We start from the raw sequence: 23,501 nt of genomic DNA on the forward strand, positions 1-23,501 counted from the left end.
CTGGATGTTAGGAGGAAGTTGCTGGCAGAGAGAGTGATTGGCATTGGAATCGGCTGCCCAGGGAGGTGGTGGAGTCTCTGTGCCTGGAGGTGTTGAAGCCAAGCCTGGCTGAGGCACTTAGTGCCATGGTCTGGTTGCTTGGCCAGGGCTGGGTGCTAGGTTGGCCTGGCTGAGCTTGGAGGTCTCTTCCAACCTGGTTGATGCTGTCATTCTAAACCCATACCAGACAAGGTGCTCCTGTGTCATGAAATGCCAATCTGAACCCAGACCTGGGACTAGCTGGAAATTACATCCCACTTCCAGCCCCTCTTTCCCATCCATCCTTCCCAAACTTTGTACTTCTGTGTGAGCTCCACGCCAGAAAGTTCCACGGATCAGTTCCATTTCCTCCCAGGTCCCCTCGACCCTGAGTTTTGTTTGGGGAATGCTCCTCCTTTCACACTGCAGACAGAAACCCTCTCCTGTTTCCCCTCCTTTGCTGCACGGGATTTAGCTGATTGATTTGCCGGTGTGCCTCATTACGCAGCCGGGAGCTTCAATCCTGCCTTGATAACACCCAGCTGGTACCCAAGGCTGATCTGTTTGGGTCTTTCTCAGCGTGGCAGGATGGGAGGAGATGCAAAGCCATGGCAGACACGGTCACACCTTTCTCTTCTGCTGCTCGCCCTGCTCTCGGATTGCAGTTTCTGTTTGCAGACACCAGCCCGGCGTAAAAGTAAGCAATGGAAAACTCTCCTCCCCGAGAAACATTCCTCTCATTTTTCCCCTATGCTTCTGCATTTTCCCCTCCCTCTCCCCCTCCCACAAAAAAAAAGGCTGCACTTTAAACACCAAAAATAAAGCTGGCCAGATCCTGGGCTGGATAAAAATAGAAGCCTTTGGTATTTACTTTAGCAGCAGCAGCAGCAGCAGTGAGTTTTCTGGCTTTGGAGGAGAACAGGGAGGCAGGACTGGGATGGAGTGAGATGGTGACCCTTGTAGGGTGGAGGACAAGCACTGAGCTGGTGTTCTGGGTGCTGGCAGGTTCTGTGGCACCTCCTTCATCTCCTGCTTTGGTTAGTGTCTGTTGAGCTCTGTCCCCTCCTCAGGAAAGGGGAAGCCCTGGGAATGAGCTGGGGCCTCAGGTGTCCCAGTCCCATCTTGATGCCACTGGGATGGTTTGGGGCTGCCCTTAAATGCCTGCTGCCAGTGATGGGGGATGGCTGCTCCTGGGGAAATGCCACAAAACTGGTGGGGTTTTATTTTCAGGTACTTCTTCTCCATCTACCACCTGGGAGGCTTTGGGTGCTGCTGGGCTTGCTAAGGTGCAGCTGCTGGTTCATCTCTCTGTGGTGCTCAGGGGAAAGAAAGGGCTGGGATGGGGAGTGAGGTGGGGGTCTTCAGGTGCATCCTCATGTCCTGCTCAGTGCTTGCATTGGCCAAGATTGGGTACAGACACTTGAGTTTTTGGGGGAAGAGGGAGGGTGCTCGTTTCTGCTCAGGGTGTGTTTTGCTGTGTGCTGTGGGGTTTGGGAGGAAAGCAAACCTCACAGGTAGAGCTTTTTGTTATTGTAGAGCTGCTGATTGTTTTGTGCATGTGAGCCTCCGGGAACTCCTTCCTGAGGAAATCCTATGGGTAGCGCTGGTGGAGGGCAAGGGGGAGTGGAGACTTGCTCAGAGGTGGGGAAAGGCTCAGGGAGCTTCTTCTGCCCTGTGCTCAGCACTGCTCAGGCCACCCCTTGAGTGCTGTGTCCAGTTCTGGGCTCCTCCATTCAAGAGAGATGTTGAGGTGATGGAAGGTGTCCAGAGAAGGGCAGCAAGGCTGGAGAGGGGCCTGGAGCAGAGCCCTGTGAGGAGAGGCTGAGGGAGCTGGGGGTGTGCAGCCTGCATGTGAGGAGGCTCAGGGCAGAGCTCATTGCTGTCTGCAGCTCCCTGCAGGGAGGCTGTAGCCAGGTGGGGTTGGGCTCTTCTGCCAGGCAAGCAGCAACAGAAGAAGGGGACACAGTCTCAAGTTGTGCCAGGGGAGGTATAGACCTCCAAGCTCATCCAGCCCAACCTAGCACCCAGTCCTGTCCAATCAACCAGACCATGGCACTAAGTGCCTCAGCCAGGCTTTGCTTCAACACTTCCAGGCACAGCGACTCCACCACCTCCCTGGGCAGCCCATTCCAATGCCAATCACTCTCTCTGCCAACAACTTCCTCCTAACATCCAGCCTAGACCTCCCCTGGCACAGCTTGAGACTCTGTCCCCTGCTTCTGTCCCAGGACTGGACTGGGCAGGGAGATACAATTCTGTGTCTTTAATGCTAAGTAGCTGCCCAACTATTGTTGTTTTTAGTTGCCCTCATTAACCTTCCCTGCCCATAAGCTGCTTCCACAGGGGCAGCTGTTGTTCCTGGAGGTCTCTAGTGAGCTGATGTCCCTTGGCTTGGGACCACATAAGGATTTTGGCTGGTGCCACCAGAGTGGCTGGCCAAAGTGTGGCCTTGTGCTGGGATGTTTTGTGTTGCCTTTGGGGCTTAGTTGCTGGCTGTTGATTATTTGACCTTTACTCTTCATAGTTGAACTTCTTCCTCCTGATCATGTTGTTTGTTAACTGGGGCTCAGTGGGGAGGATGGTTTGAGGGGGCCTCACCCACCCCTGGCATGGGAACTGAGAGTGAAATGCAAATTGTGGTGGGTGAAAGACACTTTTCCTGGGGGGTGATTTGCCTCTCTTTGTCCTAGGTGAGGGAGAGGAGGTTCCTTTATTTGGAGGGACAGTCCCCCTTGGGCAGGGGGAGAGGTGGCCTGGGGTCATGAGTGAGGAACCAACATGTGACTGCCAGCAGGCAGAAGCTGTCTCCTTTCATCATGACTCAAGGGCAGCAGAGGATGTGGGACCAGAGGGGAGGATCAGAGCCTGTCCCCAGGAGCAGCTGGCTGCTAGTGATGCTCCTCCAGCCTTGTGCTCTCTGTGGCTTCACTCCTGGCTGCCCATTTCCAGTACTTTCTGAAAGAGCTGAAGTTTCCCACTTCACCCCTGCCTTGTCTCGTGTTTGGTGAGGATTTGTCTCATAAACATTGGCAGAGTAATTCCTTTTGTTGTGATGTCACTGAATGCAGGGGGACCACGTGGGGACAAGGGACCATTGTGATGAACAGAGGTGGCTTCTGTTCCCACCAGCATCCCTGTGCCCTCCACTCTTCTGTCTGGCAGCTGTGGTGCACCCCAGTGCCTGCAGAGGAGTAATACCAGAGAGATAACCTGGGTTCTCTGAACACCCCTACTGGCAGCAGAAAGCACCCCCAAATTATGGAATCATAGAATCACAAAATGGATTGGGTTGGAAGGGACCTTGAAAGGTTAGAGTCACAGAATCAGTCAGGGTTGGAGGGGACCACAAGGAGCAGCCAGTTCCAAGCCCCCTGCCATGCCCAGGGACACCCTACCCTAGAGCAGCCTGGCCACAGCCTCAGCCAGCCTGGCCTCAAACACCTCCAGCCATGGGGCCTCAACCACCTCCCTGGGCAACCCCTTCCAGCCTCTCACCACTCTCAGGCTCAACAACTTCCTCCTCACCTCCAGCTTTGCTCCATTCCCCCCAGTCCTGTCACTCCATGAGAGCCTAAACAGTCCCTCCCCAGCTTTTTTGTAGCCCCCTTCAGATGCTGGAAGGCCACAAGAAGGTCACCTGGGAGCCTCCTCTGCTCCAGCCTGCACAGCCCCAACTCTTTCAGTCTGTGCTCACAGCAGAGCTGCTGCAGCCTCTGAGCATCCTCCTGGCCCTGCTCTGGACACACTCCAGCATCTCCACATCCTTCTTTACAATAGGAGCTCCAGAACTGGATGCAGTACTGCAGGTGGAGTCTCAGCAGAGCAAAGGAAAGGGGCAGAATCCTCTCCCTGCACCTGCTCCCCACACTGCTGAAGATCAGCCCAGGACACAGCTGGCTCTGGGCTGGGAGTACACAGTGCCAGCTGATGTCCAACTTTTCCCCCACCAGCACCCCAAAGTCCTTCTCCTCAGGGCTGCTCTCCACCCCTTTATCCCTCAGCTGGATTGATATTGAAGATTGTCCTGACCAAAAAAAAAATACCATTAGGGAGAGGAGGGTGTCTGTAAGAGAGGTCCTAACCACAGCTATGATCTCACCTCAAAACCCATGTGTGTGACACAGGTTTGGGGTGGGTTTGGTGAGGAAGATTGTTGAAACAGCTCAGAAGCAGAACAAAATCCCTGCCCGTTGAGGCCATGGCTGTAGCACTAGGAAAGAGGAGGAGGAAGCTGGAGAGCTGATCTTCACAGTGCTCCTTTGTCCTAGGGAGAGGGAGCAGATCAGTGAAATTCAAAAGCTCTGCATTTAGGTTTGATTAAAAGAGATAAATTAATTTGCCTTTTTTTGCACTCAACGTAATTAAGCTTTAGAGCTTGTAGCCTCAGGAGCTGAGCACATAAAAATGGGAATGAGGGCTCTGAAGGCATGATGAGCATGTCCAGGCTTAGGAGGGGGGATTAAAGCCCAGGACTCTTCAAGCTGGTGCTGTGAAATCCCATCCTGTGAGGTGCAAGGCAGCTGTAAGTTCACGGGATGAAGGCGCTGCTGTGTTGATGTGCTCCAGCCGTACTGCAGGCACTGCACCTCCTCCGTGCTGCTGCTTGCTCCTGGCTGAGCATCTCCCTGGTGGTTTTTAGGCTGAGGTTACAGGGTGTGTTGCTGGGAATGCATTGCTCAAGGTCCAGATTTGGGACAGGAGCCCAGCACCCTTGCATGAGGACCTTTGTACGCCCTCCTGATGTTTGCTGGTGGAACAAAGTTCCCGAGCGTCGCTCATGCAAGAAGGGGACTTTGGTAAGAGGCTTGTGATGAAACAGGCCTGTGCAAAGAGCAGCTGGGGAGCAGCTGCTGCTCAGGTGCTCTGGAAGTGCCTGAAGAGGAGCATGGCTGCCCACAGCATGGTCACAAAGCCTGGGCAGCTCGGGGAGGTGTGCTCCTTGGAGAGGCTGCAAAGGTGAGGTCCCACACTGCAGCACTGTCTCTAGAGTGTGCAGATGGCTTTGAGTTGAGTAAGAGCAGAGGAGGTACAGTGATGAGGCTGGTGGGCAGCTGTGATGGACAGCAGCTCCCCAGGGGTCAGCGTGGTGGGACAACACATCCCTGGCTCACGTCAAACCTTGGAGCCCTTAGGAAAGGGTTTATGCCAGCACTCCCTCCCTTCCATCCTGCCTGAAGCGTGTTGCTTGGGCCATGGCTCTGATTTTGGGAGAAGGGTTATGCTCTGGAGGAGTGCTGCAGCTCCACGTTCATCTGTCCCCTCCAGGAGCTAACCTCTGAGTGATGCAGACCTTTTGTGCCTGGTGATTGCTACGGGAAGACTGTTCCCTCCAGAGGAGCTGTTTTGGGTGTGCTCTAAGGGGCAGACACCCTGGGCATCCTGCTTAGAATCACAGAATCAGCCAGGCTGGAGGAGACCTCCAAGCTCAGCCAGCCCAACCTAGCACCCAGCCCTACCCAGTCAACCAGACCATGGCACTAAGTGCCTCAGCCAGGCTTGGCTTCAACACCTTCAGGGATGGTGACTCCACCACCTCCCTGGGGAGCCCATTCCAATGCCAATCACTCTCTCTGTGAAGAACTTGACCCCAGACATGCTGAACAGGGAGCACAGTGGAGGGTGCTGCCCTTCTTTAGGGACTATAAGTGAAACCCACTGTGCTGGGTCACAACTGCTTGGCTTGGCCAAGCACAGAGAGACTGGAAGGACAACCACTGGTTTAAGCAACCCTTCCTCCTCATTCACAGAAACACAGTGTGGAAGGGGCCTCAAGGATCATCCAGCTCCATAGGCAGGGACACCTCCCACTAGAACAGGTTGCTCAAGGCCTCATCCCACCTGGCCTTGAACACCTCCAGGGAGGGAGCAGCCACAACCTGTGCCAGTGTCTCACCACCCTCACTGCAAACAACTTCTTCCTAACATCTAGTTTGAATCTCCCCTCTGCCACTTCAAACCCATTCCCCCTTGTCCTGTCATTCCCAGACCTTGTCAATAGTCCCTCCCCAGCCTTCCTGTAGCTCCCTTCAGATCCTGGAAGGCCACTCCAAGGTCTCCTCAAAGCCTTCTCTTTTCCAGGCTGCAGAGCCCCAACTCTCCCAGCCTGTCCTCAGAGCAGAGCTGCTGCAGCCCTCTCAGCATCTTGGTGGCCTCCTCTGCACTGGCTCCAACACTTCCATGTCCTTCTTGTGCTGGGGGCTCCAGAACTGCACAATTCCATACCCGTATCCATCTCTCATCTCATTTGTGCACATTGCAGACCTGCTGGACTTGCCTGAAGGATCTCCATGGCACTGACTCCCTTCAGACACGAAAGAGATCATTTCATCCAGAGAGTGGAGTCCTTCAGGCTTGGTTTTCTGCTCTGCTGGTGGCTGTGGCCAAGGTAGGGGATCCCCATACTCACAGCTTCCCTTTTTCTTTACCCAGATCAGAGCAAGAAAGGGAAGTTGAGAAGCTGCTGCAAAGCAAATTCCCCTGTTTTGTCTCCCAGAATTAAATGTAGAACATACTGAAGTGGTCTGGTGGAAGAGCTTCTTTCAGGCTTTCTCATCCTGCCTCCCTCCATGCCAAGCACAAAAGCTTAAGATGAGGATAAATAAGAGGAGGGCTAAACAAAGTCTGTCTGAGAAAAGAGGAGGCTTTCAAAACCCTCTGAAACTCAGATTTGTCCCAGGTAGTGTTTTTGGCTTGGCCAGAGCCTCATCCAGCCTGGCCTCAAACACCTCCACCCATGGGGCCTCAACCACCTCCCTGGGCAACCCATTCCAGCCTCTCACCACTCTCATGGTGATAAGCTTCCTCCTCACCTCCACTCTGACTCTCCCCACCTCCAGCTTTGCTCCATTCCCCCCAGTCCTGTCACTCCCTGACAGCCTAAAAAGTCCCTGGCCAGCATTTTTGTAGCCCCCTTCAGATGCTGGAAGGCCACAAGAAGGTCACCTGGGAGCCTCCTCTGCTCCAGCCTGCACAGCCCCAACTCTTTCAGTCTGTGCTCACAGCAGAGCTGCTGCAGCCTCTGAGCATCCTCCTGGCCTTTCTCTGGACACACTCCAGCATCTCCACATCCCTCTTTAGAACAGGGGCTCCAGAACTGGATGCAGTACTGCAGGTGGGGTCTCAGCAGAGCAGAGTAGAGGAGAATCACCTCCCTGGCCCTGCTGGCCACACTTCTGCTGCTGCAGCCCAGGCTCGGCTTGGCTCTCTGGGCTGCAAGTGCACACTGCTGGCTCCTGGTGAGCTTCTCCTCCAGCAGCACCCCCAGGTCCCTCTCCTCAGGGCTGCTCTGCAGCCACTCACTGCCCAGCCTGCATTTGTGCTTGGCATTGCCTCCACCCAGATGCAGGACCTTGCACTTAGTCTTGTTGACCCTCCTGAGGTTGGCTTGTGCCCACCTCTGCAGCCTGTCCAGGTGCCTCTGGATGGATCCCTGCCCTCCAGCCTGTCTGCTGCACCACACAGCTTGGTGTGGGCAGCAAACCTGCTGAGGCTGCACTCAGTGCCTCTGCCCATGGCACCCACAAAGCTGCTGAACGATCGTTGCCTGCCTGTCAAAATCGACTCAGCTCATTAACTCCGCATCATCCATCCCATGCCGCTGGGCTCAGAGGCAGCAGGACACCATCCCACCTGCACTCCCAGACAAGCACACAGCTCACCTCCTTCAGTATCTTTTATTAATGTATAGAAAATGCATTAAAAAAAGGAGCTATACATAGCCTAAGAGCAGTCAGGACTAAAAAGTACTGGTTAACAATGGTTAACGAGCGCCGACCCCCTTCTCCCAGCTACGTTTTCATTACAGGGCTGGGGCAGGGTTGTTTAACCTATTCTTTATTTATTTGCTTCTGGTATTTCTTCCATTTTATGCTTTTGATTGGCATTTGTCTTCCCTCCTGGGTGGTTGTGTCTGTAGGTGGTTGAGTTCGCCAGGAGCTGTCCGAGGGTTTTTGTCGCCTCTGTTCTTTTTGCTTCTCTATGGTTGCAGTTTCTTTTCCTTTCTGTTTTTGAAGGGGTAAAGAGGATTCCAGGGTAACCAAGGGGGCTGCTTGTTTGTCTGTCAGGTCTTTGTGTCACTGTTCTTCTAAGGAACCACTGGCACCTGGAGATCTGCAGGCCGGGGTACTGAGGCGGGTCCAGACATCAGCATCTCCCCAGGGAAGAGACTTTCCTTACCCTAAACCTGCCCCCTGGCAGGGACAAGTTGCTGCCACCACCATCTGAGCACTGTCAGATTTCATGGAAGGGGAAAGGTGGCTCTGGAGGGTACTGGTGGTCCCCAAGGGGCTTGGTTGGGTTTGATACCAATCTTGGGATGCTTGGTTGGCAGAAACAAGACATTGGCTTCTCTCTTGGCCCCGGGACAGAACCCTTCATTAGTGGGTGTAAGCATGGATTAAGTGGAGGTTGGGGTAGGAGCTCTTTGCTGGCAGTGTCTGGCAAGGCCAAAACATGGGGGCATTGCTGGGGGTCATAGGGCAAGGGTGTGTGGTCAGCTCAGGGTACAATGCTGGGGACATAGCAGAAGGACAGCTCTGAGTCTGGATGAAGGGCAAGTGCTGGCACCAAGTGGGTGTTTGGACTCACGCTGTGCTTTGGCAGGTCACTTTCAGCCTGTTGTAAGCACAGGGCCACCCCAGTGTGGGGACACCTGCCACATCACTGGGGATGCAGGTGGCATGAGTTGTACCTTCCACACAGTGCTTCAGTTTGGGTAAGCATCATGTTGGGCAGCAGGTAAGAGGCTGAGGCTGGTGGAACACTCTGAGATACTCATGGCAAAGTAACATCAAGATAAGGAGTAGTAGTAAAAGCTTTTTCCCAGTCCTAGTGTGGTTCTGACACTCTTCCAGCATCCTGCTCCCAAAAGTACTCTGGGGAAGGCCTGGCCTCTTTCTTTCTTCCACAAACTAATTGTTCCTCTATGCTGTCTTTAGCATCATGTTACTAAAAGTAGCTCTTCCTCTCAGGCCATTTTTTTTCTCCTTTGGTTATGTTTTAGTGCAGTGTGTGGTGGAGAAGTAGGCTTGGAGGTCTGATAGTGGTGGAGTCAGAGGGAAATCAAAATTGGGTGAGAGATGAGAAAGTCAGAAAGGGAGCTGGGGGTGCTGGGAGAGAGGAGCTGAATGTGAGCCAGCAGTGTGCCCAGGTGGGCAGCAGAGCCAATGGCATCCTGGGCTGGCTCAGGAGCAGTGTGGGCAGCAGGACAAGGGAGGTTCTTGTGCCCCTGTGCTCAGCACTGCTCAGGTCACACCTTGAGTGCTGTGTCCAGTTCTGGGCTGCTCAATTCAAGAGAGATGTTGGAAGGTGTCCAGAGAAGGGCAGCAAGGAAGCTGGTGAGGGGCCTGGAGCAGAGCCCTGTGAGGAGAGGCTGAGGGAGCTGAGGGTGTGCAGCCTGCAGCAGAGGAGGCTCAGGGCAGAGCTCATTGCTGTCTGCAGCTCCCTGAAGGGAGGCTGTAGCCAGGTGGGGTTGGTCTCTGCTGCCAGGCAAGCAGCAACAGAAGAAGGGGACAGAGTCTGAAGCTGTGCCAGAGGAGGTCTAGGCTGGCTGTTAGGAGGAAGTTGTTGTCAGAGAGAGTGATTGGCATTGGAGTGGGCTGCCCAGGGAGGTGGTGGAGTCGCTGCCTCTGGAGGTGTTCCAGCAGAACCTGGCTGGGGCATTTAGTGTCAAAGTCTGGTTGACTGGAGGGATGGTTTAGGAGGAGAAAGGGAACAGGTGTTTCTCTGGTTGCCCTTGGCTGCATCAGCATCCTCCCCTATGGAAGTGCTGGAGCTCCCTGAAGAAGAGCATCTGGGCTGTGTTGACTGTTGTGTTACAGCTCCTCTGGTTGCTGGCCTTTCTTCTGAGATTCTTTGGTTTGGACCAATGACCTCTGTGAGAGACAATGTGGTGGCACAGAAATAGCAGAGGAAATGGGCCCTAGATTTCAAGGTCACCAGTAATGATTTTCCTCCCAAGTCATCTAATTTGAATCCCTTCTCCACGAAGCTCAGCAGAACCCAGAAGTGGCAGGAGTTCAGCCTGGGGCTGATGAAGCAGCTCTTCTCCTGCATCCCTTGTCCTCAAGGATGATTTTGGGTATGGTGGGGCCAACATGTGAGCTGTGGAGTCTGCCTACATAGGCAGGTATTGACCAAGTCCTCCTGGCATGATCTTTGGATTCCACGGATAGGATAAGCCTTGTGTTTGCCCATCTCATTTTATCTCCATGCATACAGTGCCTGCACATAGGGGAGTGGTGGCCAGGCTGTGTGCCCTTGGGCAAGAGGAGTGTGCCTCTGCCTGCTGGAAGAGCTGGTGTCTACAGGATGGCCTGAAGCTTGGGATCTCCCTGCCAGGGAGGACAGGTGCCTCTATCTATCGCTGGGGTGGAAATGACCACACCAAGGTCCCTGTGGGGAAGGTTTCTGCCACAAGCCCCCCATAAGAAATGACTCTAAAAGGATTTGCTGAGGATTGCTAAGTTTAACACAAAAAATATCAGAGATCTGTCTGCCTTTTGCTCTCTCTCCCTCTTTCTTCTCATGTTAAGGGCCAGAGTAGTGGGGTAGGGAGCCTGGACATTTGGTATTGCTCTGGGACAGATGCAAAGCAATGAGGTCTTTCCTTCCCCACGGCCTCGGCTCGCGCCGTGGCTGCCTCCAGCACTTGTGAGGGGCAGGTTGCTATCTCAGACAAGTAGTAAGTTATTTGTTTGTCTTCCCTTTTGATGTTATCAAATACAAACGAATGACAGAAAAGGTCAGGTGGTGGGAAGTGGGAAGGGGATTCAGGCGGCTCAGAGCTGCTGCAGGGACCGCCGCTTCCTCCCAGAGACGCTGCGGTGGTTGTAAGGTCGCATCTTCATTTCCACGAAGGGGATGGAGAACTCGTGGCCTTTCCAGTGGTACCAGTTAATCCCCTGGCAGGAGAGAGAGAGAGGCACAGGGTGAGGAAAGACCCTAACATGAAACTACAGTGGGAAAGGAAGGAAATGAGCTTGACCTCTGTAGAGAATCATAGGATCGTCATAGAATCAGCCAGGTTGGAAGAGAGCTCCAAGCTCAGCCAGCCCAACCTAGCACCCAGCCCTGGCCAAGCAACCAGACCATGGCACTAAGTGCCTCAGCCAGGCTTGGCTTCAACACCTCCAGGGACTCCACCACCTCCCTGGGCAGCCCATTCCAATGCCAGTCATTCTCTCTGTGAAGAACCTCTTCATAACATCCAGCCTATACTTTCTCTGGCACAGCTTGAGACTGTCCCCTTGTTCTACTGGTGGTTGCCTGGCAGCAGAGCCCAACCCCACCTGGCTACAGCCTCCCTTCAGGCAGTTGTAGACAACAGTGAGGTCTGCCCTGAGCCTCCTCTTCTGCAGGCTGCACACCCCCAGCTCCCTCAGCCTCTCCTCACAGGGCTCTGCTCCAGGCCCCTCCCCAGCCTTGCTGCCCTTCTCTGGACACCTTCCAGCACCTCAACATCTCTCTTGAATTGAGGGGCAGATAGAAGAATTTGCCACAGCAGGTGCAAGGCTTTCTGCTGCTGCTTTGGCTTGGTGGGTTTTTCCCACTGCTCAAAGGCTCCTGACTATGTTGTGCATGAATATATTTACATATATATATATATATATTAGATGTAACTTGACCAAGTACCACAGTAACTGACCATGGCAGCCAGTGTGAGGCACAAAGCATCGGCTCAAATGACTTGAAGGTGATTCTCTTTAGAGCACCTCTCTTATGGGGACCGACTGAAAGAGTTGGGGTTGTGCAGTCTGGAGAAGAGGAGGCTCCCAGGTGACCTTCTTTTGGCCTTCCAGGATCTGAAGGGGGCTACAAAAAAGCTGGGGAGGGACTTTTCAGGTTCTCAGGGAGTGACAGGACTAGGGGGAATGGAGTGAAGCTGGAGGTGGGTACATTCAGGCTGGAGGTGAGGAGGAAGCTTATCACCATGAGAGTGGTGAGAGGCTGGAATGGGTTGCCCAGGGAGGTGGTTGAGGCCCCATGGCTGGAGGTGTTTCAGGCCAGGCTGGCTGAGGCTGTGGCCAGGCTGCTCTAGGGTAGGGTGTCCCTGGGCATGGCAGGGGGTTTGGAACTGGCTGCTCCTTGTAGTCCCTTCCAGCCCTGACTGATTCTATGATTCTCTTTGCCGCAGTATTTGCTGGGTCACTCCAGGGGTCTTCCTGACCCTGGTACCCTGACCACCGAGCCCCGCTCCTTGCCTGCAGTTGGTGTTGTGCCCTGACCACTGAGCTCTGCTCCTTGCCTGCTGTTGCTGTTGTACTGTGACCACTGAGCTCTGCTCCTTGCCTGCAGTTGCTGTTGTACTGTGACCACTGAGCTCTGCTCCTTGCCTGCAGTTGCTGTTGTACTGTGACCACTGAGCTCTGCTCCTTGCCTGCTGTTGCTGTTGTACTGTGAGCACTGAGCTCTGCTCCTTGCCTGCAGTTGCTGTTGTACTGTGAGCACTGAGCTCTGCTCCTTGCCTGCTGTTGCTGTTGTACTGTGAGCACTGAGCTCTGCTCCTTGCCTGCAGTTGCTGTTGTACTGTGACCACTGAGCCCCGCTCCTTGCCTGCAGTTGGTGTTGTACTGTGACCACTGAGCCCCACTCTTTGCCTGCAGTTGCTGTTGTACTGTGACCACTGAGCCCTGCTCCTTGCCTGCAGTTGCTGTTGTACTGTGACCACTGAGCCCTGCTCCTTGCCTGCAGTTGCTGTTGTGCTGTGACCACTGAGCCCCGCTCCTTGCCTGCAGTTGCTGTTGTACTGTGACCACTGAGCCCCGCTCCTTGTCTGCAGTTGCTGTTGTACTGTGACCACTGAGCCCTGCTCCTTGCCTGCAGTTGCTGTTGTGCTGTGACCACTGAGCCCTGCTCCTTGCCTGCAGTTGCTGTTGTACTGTGACCACTGAGCCCTGCTCCTTGCCTGCAGTTGGTGTTGTACTGTGACCACTGAGCCCTGCTCCTTGCCTGCAGTTGCTGTTGTACTGTGACCACCGAGCCCCACTCCTTGCCTGCAGTTGGTGTTGTACCCTGACCACTGAGCCCTGCTCCTTGCCTGCAGTCGATGTTGTGCTTGTTTGTGCTGCTAGAGGAGAGGCTGAGGGCTCTCAGCCCAGCGCTGCCCTTACCTGGCTGTGCCGGGACTCTCCGTACTTGCCGTTGAGGTTGGTGCGGTGGCAGTTCTTATACCACCAGGCCCCCTTGTAGGACATGGCACAGTTGGTCACAGCGACGTCGTTGTCCCTGTCCTTGGTGGAGAAGGGGCGGCCCTGGTGATAGGTGAGGGAATCCCCTGTGGAAAGAGGTGCTGTTAGGGGTGGTGGAGCCCAGGTCCCCTGGTCTTTTCACGAGGACATGAGGATAGTGACCATGAGGCAGCCTTTGGGAGTGGTGGTGGACTTACAGCAGGCTGATTGCTGCTTGCAAACTGACTGGGAGTTAGGCTGTGGGAGATGCTAGAGCTGGGCAGTGTTGACTGTGTGGCTGTGCTTCAGGCATCCTCTAATGAAATGCCTTTGAAGTGTCTCCCACCCTCTACTGGAGGGGCAGAGTTTAAGGAAGTCCTAACTTTGAGACTCCAGAAGTGTTGGGAAGTCAATTTGGGGTTCTTTTTTTTCTCATTTAAATACAATAGATGACACCAAGCTAGGAGCAGGTGTGGAGCTGTGGGAGGGTAGAGGAGCCCTGCAGAGGGACCTGGCCAGGCTGCATGGGTGGGCAGAGGCTAATGGGATGAGACTGAACAAGGCCAAGTGCAGGGTTCTGCACTTTGGCCACAACAACCCCAAGCAGCACTACAGGCTGGGGCCAGAGTGGCTGAGAGCAGGCAGGCAGAGAGGAAGCTGGGGGTGCTGGCAGAGAGGAGCTGAAGCTGAGGCAGCAGTGCCCAGGTGGGCAGCAGAGCCAATGGCATCCTGGGCTGGCTGAGGAGCAGTGTGGCCAGCAGGGCCAGGGAGGTGATTCTCTCCCTCTACTGTGCTCTGCTGAGACCCCACCTGCAGTACTGCATCCAGTTCTGGAGCTCCTATTCTAAAGAGGGCTGTGGAGATGCTGGAGTGTGTCCAGAGCAGGGCCAGGAGGATGCTCAGAGGCTGCAGCAGCTCTGCTGTGAGCACAGACTGAAAGAGTTGGGGCTGTGCAGGCTGCAGAAGAGGAGGCTCCCAGGTGACCTTCTTGTGGCCTTGCAGCATCTGAAGGGGGCTACAAAAAAGCTGGGGAGGGACTTTTGAGGCTGTCAGGGAGTGACAGGACTGGGGGGAATGGAGCAAAGCTGCAGGTGGGGAGATTCAGAATGGATGTGAGGAGGAAGTTGTTGAGCCTGAGAGTGGTGAGAGGCTGGAATGGGTTGCTGGGGGAGGTGTTTGAGGCCCCATGGCTGGAGGTGTTTGAGGCCAGGCTGGCTGAGGCTGTGGGCAGGCTGCTCTAGGGTAGGGTGTCCCTGGGCATGGCAGGGAGGTTGGAACTGGCTGCTCCTTGTGGTCCCTTCCAACCCTGACTGATTCTATGCTTCTATTCTAGGATTCTCTCAATCCCACTGAGGACATAGGGAATTTTCCACTGGGGTTAGATGGGCAATCTCAGCTGCCCTGCTGTTCAGATAAGCAGGTCACTCCGCAGAGGTGCCACCCTGGCTGCAGTGGCCGTGGCTGAGTTCCAGTTGGCCCTCCAGGCTGCAAGTGCACACTGCTGGCTCCTGGTGAGCTTCTCCTCCAGCAGCACCCCCAGGTCCCTCTCCTCAGGGCTGCTCTCCAGCCACTCACTGCCCAGCCTGGATGTGTGCTTGGCATTGCCTCAACCCAGCTGCAGGACCTTGCCCTTGGGCTTGTTGAACTTCATGAGCTTGGCTTGTGCCCACCTCTGCACTGGATGGATCCCTGCCCTGCAGCCTGGCTGCTGCACCACACAGCTTGGTGTGGGCAGCAAACTTGCTGAGGCTGCACTCAATGCCTCTGTCCATGGCACCCACAAAGATGTTGAACAAGACTGGTGCCAGGACTGATCCCTGGGGGCCTCTGCTGTCACTGGCTTCCACTGGGACATGGAGCCATTGACAACCACTCTTTGGGTGCTGCCATCAGGCCAGTTTTTTTTCCATCCAGTGGTCCACCCCTCAAATCATGTGCCACCGGCTTGGAGACCAGGATGTGGTGCAGGACAGTGTCAAAGCCTTGATCAGGTCCAGGTAAATGCCATCAGTTGCTCTCCCCTCATCTATTCATGTTGTGACCTGTTCATAGAAGGCCACCACGTTTGTCAGGCAGGATCTGCCCTTGGTGCAGCCATGCTGATTGTAGCCAATCACCTCTTCACTATTCTTCTGTCTCAGTAGTGCCTCCAGGAGGATCTGCTCCATGATCTTACCAGGCACAGAGGTGAGTGTGACTGACCTGGAGTTCCCTGGCTCTTCCTTCCTATCCTGTTTGAAAATGGGAGTTATGCTTCCCCTTTTCAGGTCAGTGAGGGCTGCACCAGACTGCCAGGAGTTTTGGACTGGAATAGAGAGGTCTGCTTCACACAGATGCATAGAATTGTTTGGCTGGAAAAGATGTTTCAGGTCATCATGATCTAACTCTACCAAGTCTGGTACTAAATTGTGTCCCTCAGCAAGATCTCAGGGAAGACTGTATTCTAGAGATGCTATCCTTCATCAGCAAATCCAGTTCTAAATAACACTCCACAACATTTGCAGTCCTCCAGCACCTCTATAAATATCTGAGGGTGGGTGTCAAGTAGATGGGGCCAATCTCTATTTGGTGGTGCTCAGTAATAAGACATGGAACAACAGATGCAAAGTTGAACATAGAAGGTTTCACCTCAACATGAGTTCAAGCAAAGCCTGGGTGAGGCACTTAGTGCCATGGTCTGGTTGATTGGCCAGAGCTGGGTGCTAGGTTGGACTGGATGAGCTTGGAGGTCTCTTCCACCCTGGTTGATTCTATGGTTCTATGAAACTTCTTTTAGATCACTGGCACAGACTGCCCAGAGAGGTCGTGGAGTCTCCTTCTCTGGAGGCTTTCAAAACAGACCTGGATGAGTTCCTGTGCAGACTATCCTAGGTGATCCTGTTTTGGCACAGGGCTGGGACTGGAGGGCCCTTCTAACCTCTACCATTCTGTGAAAGATACTTCAACATAGTGCCTTGAAAAGATGCTTGTGAACATGATGGACAGGATTTGCATGCAGGAAGGCAGGGGCTATACTTCAATACAGTGCCTTGAGAAGCTGGTTGTGAACATGATGGACAGGGTTTTTGGGAGGGGCCTGGGGGTGCTGGTGGCTGAGAAGCTCAACAGGAGCCAGCAGTGTGCACTTGCAGCCTGGAGGGCCAACTGGATCCTGGGCTGCAGCAGGAGAAGTGTGGCCAGCAGGGCCAGGGAGGTGATTCTCCCCTTCTACTGTGCTCTGCTGAGACCTCACCTGCAGTACTGCATCCAGTTCTGGAGTCCCCATTACAAGAAGGATGTGGAGATGCTGGAGTGTGTCGAGAGCAGGGCCACTGTGTTGATCAGAGGGCTGCAGCAGCTCTGCTGTGAGCACAGACTGAAAGAGTTGGGGCTGTGCAGGCTGGAGCAGAGGAGGCTCCCAGGTGACCTTCTTGTGACCTTCCAGGATCTGAAGGGGGCTACAAAAAAGCTGGGGAGGGACTTTTTAGTCTATCAGGGAGCGCCAGGAGTGGGGGGAATGGAGCAAAGCTGGAGGTGGGGAGACTGAGTGGCCATGAGGAGGAAGTTTTTGAGCCTGAGAGTGGTGAGAGGCTGGAATGGGTTGCCAGGGAGGTGGTTGAGGCCCCATGGCTGGAGGTGTTTGAGGCCAGGCTGGCTGAGGCTGTGGCCAGGCTGCTCTAGGGGAGGGTGTCCCTGGGCATGGCAGGGGGCTTGGAACTGGCTGCTCCTTGTGGTCCCTTCCAACCCTGACTGACTCTATGACTCTGTGGCCTTGCTGAAGGAGGGCAGGAAGGACTACACTTCAATACAGTGCCTCGAAGAGCTGGGTGTGAAGGTGACGGACATGATTTGCACGCAGGAAGGCAGAAAGGGCTACGGGTTCGTGTCTTGTTGCTCCAGACAAGTAGGCTCTGATGTTGGGATTTCCTCCACAGTCTCAGACCCACCAGCCCCAGGTTTTGCCCACTGCTTGCTGCCAAGGAGGTGGTACCTGAGGTGCCATTGTAGTCCCCGATGCGTAACTTGTAGAGGCTGCGCGCGTCGCCGACGGAGAACTTGTCGTAGTAGGCATACACTGCCTCCTGCCCGTCCCTCATGTCGATCCGCAGCTCGTAGCGGCCCTGCGACGTGATCTTGTGGATGTTGTCCAAGCCTGGGGAGACAAGCAGTGAGAAATGCAGTGAGAGCCAGTGCCTGGACCTGCCCCCTGAGCAAACCAAAGAAGCTCGAGGCAAACGGAACAGGTACGGGAAATGAGTGCGAGGAGAGGAACCGAAGAGCAGCAGCAATTCTGCTTCAGTCTCTGTCTCTCCTGGCACTCGTGGGGTCTGAGCTCTCTGTTCCCACTCAAGCTTCACGTGAGGAGATACTTCTTTCCAGTGAGGGAGCACTGGAGCAGGCTGCCCGGAGAGGTTGTGGAGTCTCCTTCTCTGGAGGCTCTCAAGACCTGCCTGGTTGTGTTCCTGTGTCACCTGCTGTGATCCAACCCAGAGGGTTGGACTTGATCCTGCTTTGATCCAACCCAGAGGGGTTGGACTTGATCCTGCTTTGATCCAACCCAGAGGGTTGGACTTGACCCTGCTTTGATCCAGCTCAGAGGGGTTGGACTTGATCCTACTTTGATCCAGCTCAGAGGGGTTGGACTTGACCCTGCTTTGATCCAACCCAGAGGGTTGGACTTGACCCTGCTTTGATCCAGCTCAGAGGGGTTGGACTTGATCCTACTTTGATCCAGCTCAGAGGGGTTGGACTTGATCCTGCTTTGATCCAACTCAGAGGGGTTGGACTGGACCCTGCTTCGATCCAGCTCAGAGGGGTTGGACTTGACCCTGCTTCGATCCAGCTCAGAGGGGTTGGACTTGATCCTGCTTTGATCCAACCCAGAGGAGTGGACTTGATTTCTGGAGGTTCCCCCCTGCCCCTTAACATTCTGTGATTCACCTCAATGGACTCAGCTCATGTTTAGCTTTTGGGGGAGCCACACTCTTTTTCAGAGCATCACCAGGTCTCCCACTGACCCCTTTCCTACGTTCTCAGGGCAACTGACTTGCTAGCCTAGGCCAGTTGAGGTCCATGATGCCATCAGTGCAACCATCCAGAAGAGCAGGATGGGCTTTGATCCAGGAAGACCCCTAGCACTTCCTAATGTGCAGGACAGGGAACGAACAGCAGTAGGAAAACTGCCCAAGAGAGAGCTCAGCTTATGGGGATCTTGGGTCTGATGCATTGGTGAAAGACAACTGGTGGAGGCCTGACCCAGCCAAAACTCATCCTCCAGGTTCCCGAAGCCAATCCTGTAGTCCGCCCACTTGCGGAAGAAATCGGTCAGGCCATTCTGCCGCCTCTGGAAGACCTGTGGTGAGGAAAGAGCAGAGAGAAGTCAGAGAAGGAGAACAGGGAGCTCCTCACCAGGCTTTGGGCCACTCAAAATGCAGCCAGTACTTTGCCTTCCCTTGAGGAGATTGTGTTTCAGGGGACAAAGTCGTGATGTCTACCCAGTGAGTGTTAATTGCTGCCATGCAATTAATACTGTGCGGGTGGAAGGACTGAAGAGATGTTAGTATGGTGCTGCAGCTGCCTGAAAGGAGGTTGTAGTGAGGTGGGGGTTGGTCTCTTCTCCCAAGGAACAAGCGATAGGAGAAGTGGAAGCAGTTTCAAGGAGGTTTAGCATCATAGAATCAACCAACTTGGAAGAGATCTCCAAGCTCAGCCAGTCCAACCTAGCACCCAGCCCTGGCCAACCAACCAGACCATGGCACTAAGTGCCTCAGCCAGGCTTGGCTTCAACACCTCCAGGAGCAGCGACTCCACCACCTCCCTGGGCAGCCCATTCCAATGCCAATCACTCTCTCCACCAACAGCTTCCTCCTAACATCCAGCCTAGACTTCCCCCAGCAGATCTTGAGGCTGTGTCCCCTTCTTCTGTTGCTGGGTGCCTGGCAGAAGAGACCAACCCCACCTGGCTATAAACTGGGTTGAGCATTAGGGTAAAATTCTTCCCCCATGGAGTTGTCAAGCCCTGGAACAGGCTGCTCAGGACAGTGGTGGAGTTCCCATCTCTGAAAGGATTTCAAAGTCATGTGGATGTGGTACTGAGGGGCGTGACTTAGTGGTGACCTGGCACTGCTGGGTTAAGAATTGGACTCAATCATATTTGAGGTCTCTTCCAATAAAATGGCTAGTTAAGGATGTCCCTGCTGACTCTGTCTGGGGGGTTGGACCAGACGACCTTTGGAGGTCCCTTCCAGCATGGAAGAAAGGGACCTGGGAGTATTGGTAGATAGTAGGCTGAAGGTGAGGCAGCAGTGTGCCCAGGAGAGCCAATGGCATCCTGGGCTGGCTCAGGAGCAGTGTGGCCAGCAGGACAAGGGAGGTTCTTCTGCCCCTGTACTCAGCACTGGTCAGGCCACACCTTGAGTGCTGTGTCCAGTTCTGGGCTCCTCAAATGTTGAGAGAGAGTGATTGGCATTGGAATGGGCTGCCCAGGGAAGTGGTGGAGTGGCTGTCCCTGGAGATGTTCAAGAAAAGCCTGGGTGAGGCATTTAGTGCCATGGTCTGGTTGATTGGCCAGGGCTGGGTGATGGACTGGACTGGGTGATCATGGAGGTCTCTTCCAACCTGGTTGATTCTGTGGTTCTATGATCTGTGCAAGCTTGGGACAGCTGGCTGTGACTGCACTTGATGATCTCCACATTTTCTTCCAACCTAAATGAAATGATTCTATGTCCAAGGCAAATCAGTGTTAGGCTGGGAAGGAATTAACCTCCTCTGTGCTACCCAACATGTGGTGTCTCTGGTTTTCTAGCACAAGATTCCACTTTTGGCTGGCTCTGTGCTATCCATGGGGATGCTCTGAGGCAGAGTGAGGTGGAAGGACATTTCCTGGCTAACAGAACATCCGTGCTAGAAATGTTTCTATGTCCAAGGCAAATCAGTGTTAGGCTGGGAAGAAATTAACCTCCTCTGTGCAACCCAACATGTGGTGTCTCTGGTTTTCTAGCACGAGATTCCACTTTTGGCTGGCTCTGTGCTATCCATGGGAATGCTCTGAGGCAGAGGGAGGTTGAAGGACATTTTCTGGCTAAAAGAATGTCCATGCTGGAAATCAGCATTTAAGGAAGTCCTTTGTTTTCCTTTCTCTGTACATCTGGTGGAGTTGTGTGTAATGCAGCTGAGTGTTTGACACAAACCGAATCAAAGCACCAGAGCAGTATTTACTCAGGCTGTCAATCCATCTGCTTCAAGACAAGGAATGTTTGTGCAATCCAAAAGTCAAACAAGGCATTTTCCTCTCAAATGCTCCTGTGCAGGCTGGATGGGGGTGAAGCCTGACATCCTGCTACTGCAGGCAGCCCGAGTCGTTCCCTAGGAAAGCTGTCAGCCATTAATTTCATTTCTAGAACAATAAATCAGCTTTGCTCCTGGATTTTGCTTTCCAGAAGCACTGCAAACATGTCAAATAAATCAAAGGGCATTCCCCTCAGTGTAACTATTATTAGTGGAGCGTGGGCCCATTCCCTGTGGCGTGGGAAATGAAGCGTTGCAATGCGAAGCCGCCTGCCGTTGTTCCGGCGCAGCGTGGCGCCTGGCTTTGCTGCTGGGATTGAGGCAGGGTTTCTTTGCCATGGGGACAACCAGGTGGGCCAGATGCATGTCTACTCACAATCCATCCACCTCCATCAGTGGTCATGTCACAGTAGACCTGCACCCGCTGGCTCAGGTCGCCGTTGATGGAGATGGTGTAGACGCCGCTCAAGGTGTCTCCGTTCATCAGGTGCTGGGCGCAGTCTTGGGGGTTAGCAAAGACACGACCACCTGCAGGATGAAATTCAAGCCAAACCCTAAGCAGAGTGACACCCTTTCTGCATGCCTTGGGCTTCACTGGGTATGATCCAGGAAACAGCCAACTTGGCTTCTGAGCCCTGATTTATTGTATGATGTGCTGTGACTTCGCATCTGCCAACAACAGCAGAGGAGGTAATGGGGAAAAATGTGTCTGTGTCTTATTTAATGTCCCATATGGCCTCTGTTGGAAAGGTTCATGGCAACACTGCTATGAATGATGAGGGATGTCACTTCTTGGCCTGTGTTTCTCTACCATGTCTGAAATCTTGGGGTTTAAGATGCCATAAAATCATAGAATAGAATCATGGAGGAAGTTTTTAAGCATGAGAGTGGTGAGAGCTTGGAATGGGTTGCCCAGGGAGGTGGTTGAAGTCCCATGGTTGGAGGTGTTTAAGGCCAGGCTGGATGAGGCTGTGGGCAGCCCCACAGGAGTGAAAGGAAGCAAGGTTCTTGTTTGCAAAGCATGCAAAGAAACAGAGATTCATACAATAGAATAACAGAATCAACGAGTTTGGAAGAGACCTCCAAGATCATCCAGGCCAACCTACCACCCAGCCCTGGCCAAGCAACCAGACCATGGCACTAAGTGCCCCAGCCAGGCTTGGCTGCAACACCTCCAGGCACAGCCACTCCACCACCTCCCTGGGCAGCCCATTCCAGTGCCAATCACTCTCTCTGCCAACAACTTCCTCCTAACATCCAGCCTAGACCTCCCCTGCCACAACTTCAGACTACGTCCCCTTGTTCTGCTGCTGGTTGCCTGGCAGAAGAGACCAACCCCACCTGGCTACAGCCTCCCTTCAGGGAGTTGTAGACAGCAATGAGGTTACCCCTGACCCTCCTCTTCCCCAGATTAACCCCAGCTCCCTCAGCCTCTCCTCACAGGGCTGTGCTCCAGGCCCCTCCCCAGCTTTTTCACCCTTCTCTGGACATCTTCCAGCACCTCAACATCTCTCTTGAATTGAGAAGCCCAGAACTGGACACAGTACTCAAGGTGTGGCCTGAGCAGTGCTGAGCACAGGGGCAGAAGAACCTCCCTTGTCCTGCTGCCCACACTGCTCCTGAGCCAGGCCAGGATGCCATTGGCTCTCTTGGCTACCTGGGTTTAATGGCCACGATGGTGTTGGGTTGATGAATGGACTTGATCTTAGAGGTCTTTTCCAAGTGAAATAATTCTGTGACTCTATGAATGGTGCACACTGTTGTCTGTTATTTCCCACTTGAGTGTATTCCCTTATCCTTGTCACCTGATAGCTCAGAGATTGGCACTTTGTCCAGGTGTGGGAGATGGGAAGAATGAAGGGAAGAATGGAGTCTGCAATGGAAGTTCTGGTGAGAGAGCAGCTGCGTTTTAAAGTACCCAACAACAAACACTGCTTCAAAGACAACCACTTCAGGCTCCCCTGAGCTCTGCACAGATTACTTCTTTCTTAATTTATATTCATCTCTTTAAGAGCCAAAGAGACCTTGAAAGACATTGCAAACCACTATAAATTATGAATACTGTATCTGTTTCTTCCTTTCTTCCCAGCTGTATACAATTCCCCAAGACCCTTATGCAAACATGGAACAAAGAGGCCAAGCTATTAATATGTCAGAGGCAATGGGAGAACCCCAGGATGTGTACTGTGAGCAGAAGGAAGCAAAACAATTCAAATTAAGCCTGATTTTTGTTTTCTTTTCCTTTTTTTTTTTTTTGTGTTGTTGTTAATCTCCTTAAAGACAAGTCCCTGTTATCTGCAAAGTGCTCTGATGTGCTGCTGGAGTAAATTGAATCCCAGACTCTGCTTCTTTGCTGAGGGATGTTGCCCATGCATTGGATCTCCTTGATAGGTGCTTCTGTCTCCTTGATAGATGGGGTAAGTGGGGAGAAACTGTTGTCTTGCTGGGGTTTATCTTCCTCTTAAAAGCAAATTAAACCTGTGTTTGGATGCTGCATCAGCTGGCAATGGCATCTTGGATGCTACTGAGGTCTGGAGCTGGTGTTTAATGGGAAAGGTGCTCTCCTTGTCTGCTGTGAGGGGGTTTCTGTTGTTTCATCCCAGCCAAGAAGCCAGGCTCAGGTATCACAGAATCATAGAAACAACCAGGTTGGAAGAGACCTCCAAGCTCAGCCAGTCCAACCTAGCACCCAGCCCTGGCCAATCAACCAGACCATGGCACTAAGTGCCTCATCCAGGCTTTTCTTGAACACCTCCAGGGATGGTGACTCCACACCTTGAAGGGTCCTTTCCAACCTGAACTGTTCTGTGATTCTATGATATTTGTGAGAGATCAGACCACATCTACAGCATGGAGAAACCAGCTGGGTCTCTCCACTCAATCCAGGAGTATAACTGTTGATACGTGTGGAGTTTCCCTCTTCTATTTCTGCACTTGAAGAGGGGCAAGGGCAAAACAAATGGCTTGGTAGAAGATTGTTGGTATGAAGCTCAAATGGCTCATCCTGGGCTTGGTCTTGTGTTTGTATTATAGATCCTTCAGCCATTAAAT

General features: G+C 53.4%; 1 protein-coding gene and 1 long non-coding RNA gene across 4 annotated transcripts in view; one reads left to right on the forward strand and one right to left on the reverse strand.

Moving 5' to 3' along the window:
• The first annotated feature begins 169 nt into the window (after nt 1–169).
• On the forward strand, nt 170–22,644 carry LOC135177726 (uncharacterized). Its single transcript, XR_010303139.1, has 3 exons — nt 170–715; nt 6,278–6,403; nt 22,540–22,644. It is a non-coding gene; the product is annotated as an uncharacterized LOC135177726 (long non-coding RNA).
• The window catches only part of TNR (tenascin R), a 112,087-nt gene continuing 98,626 nt past the window's right edge, over nt 10,041–23,501 (reverse strand). For all 3 annotated transcript variants that reach the window (XM_064148119.1, XM_064148118.1, XM_064148120.1), the window contains 5 exons: nt 20,827–20,978; nt 18,420–18,516; nt 17,155–17,316; nt 13,128–13,291; nt 10,041–10,919 (listed from right to left, as the gene is read on the reverse strand). In XM_064148119.1, the coding sequence (XP_064004189.1) occupies nt 10,797–10,919; nt 13,128–13,291; nt 17,155–17,316; nt 18,420–18,516; nt 20,827–20,978 (698 nt within the window). In that variant the 3' untranslated portion in view covers nt 10,041–10,796. The remainder of the gene's footprint in view (nt 10,920–13,127; nt 13,292–17,154; nt 17,317–18,419; nt 18,517–20,826; nt 20,979–23,501) is intronic.

The sequence above is a fragment of the Pogoniulus pusillus genome, chromosome 8 (genome assembly GCF_015220805.1).
Source record: "Pogoniulus pusillus isolate bPogPus1 chromosome 8, bPogPus1.pri, whole genome shotgun sequence".
In the NCBI taxonomy this organism is placed as follows: domain Eukaryota; kingdom Metazoa; phylum Chordata; class Aves; order Piciformes; family Lybiidae; genus Pogoniulus; species Pogoniulus pusillus.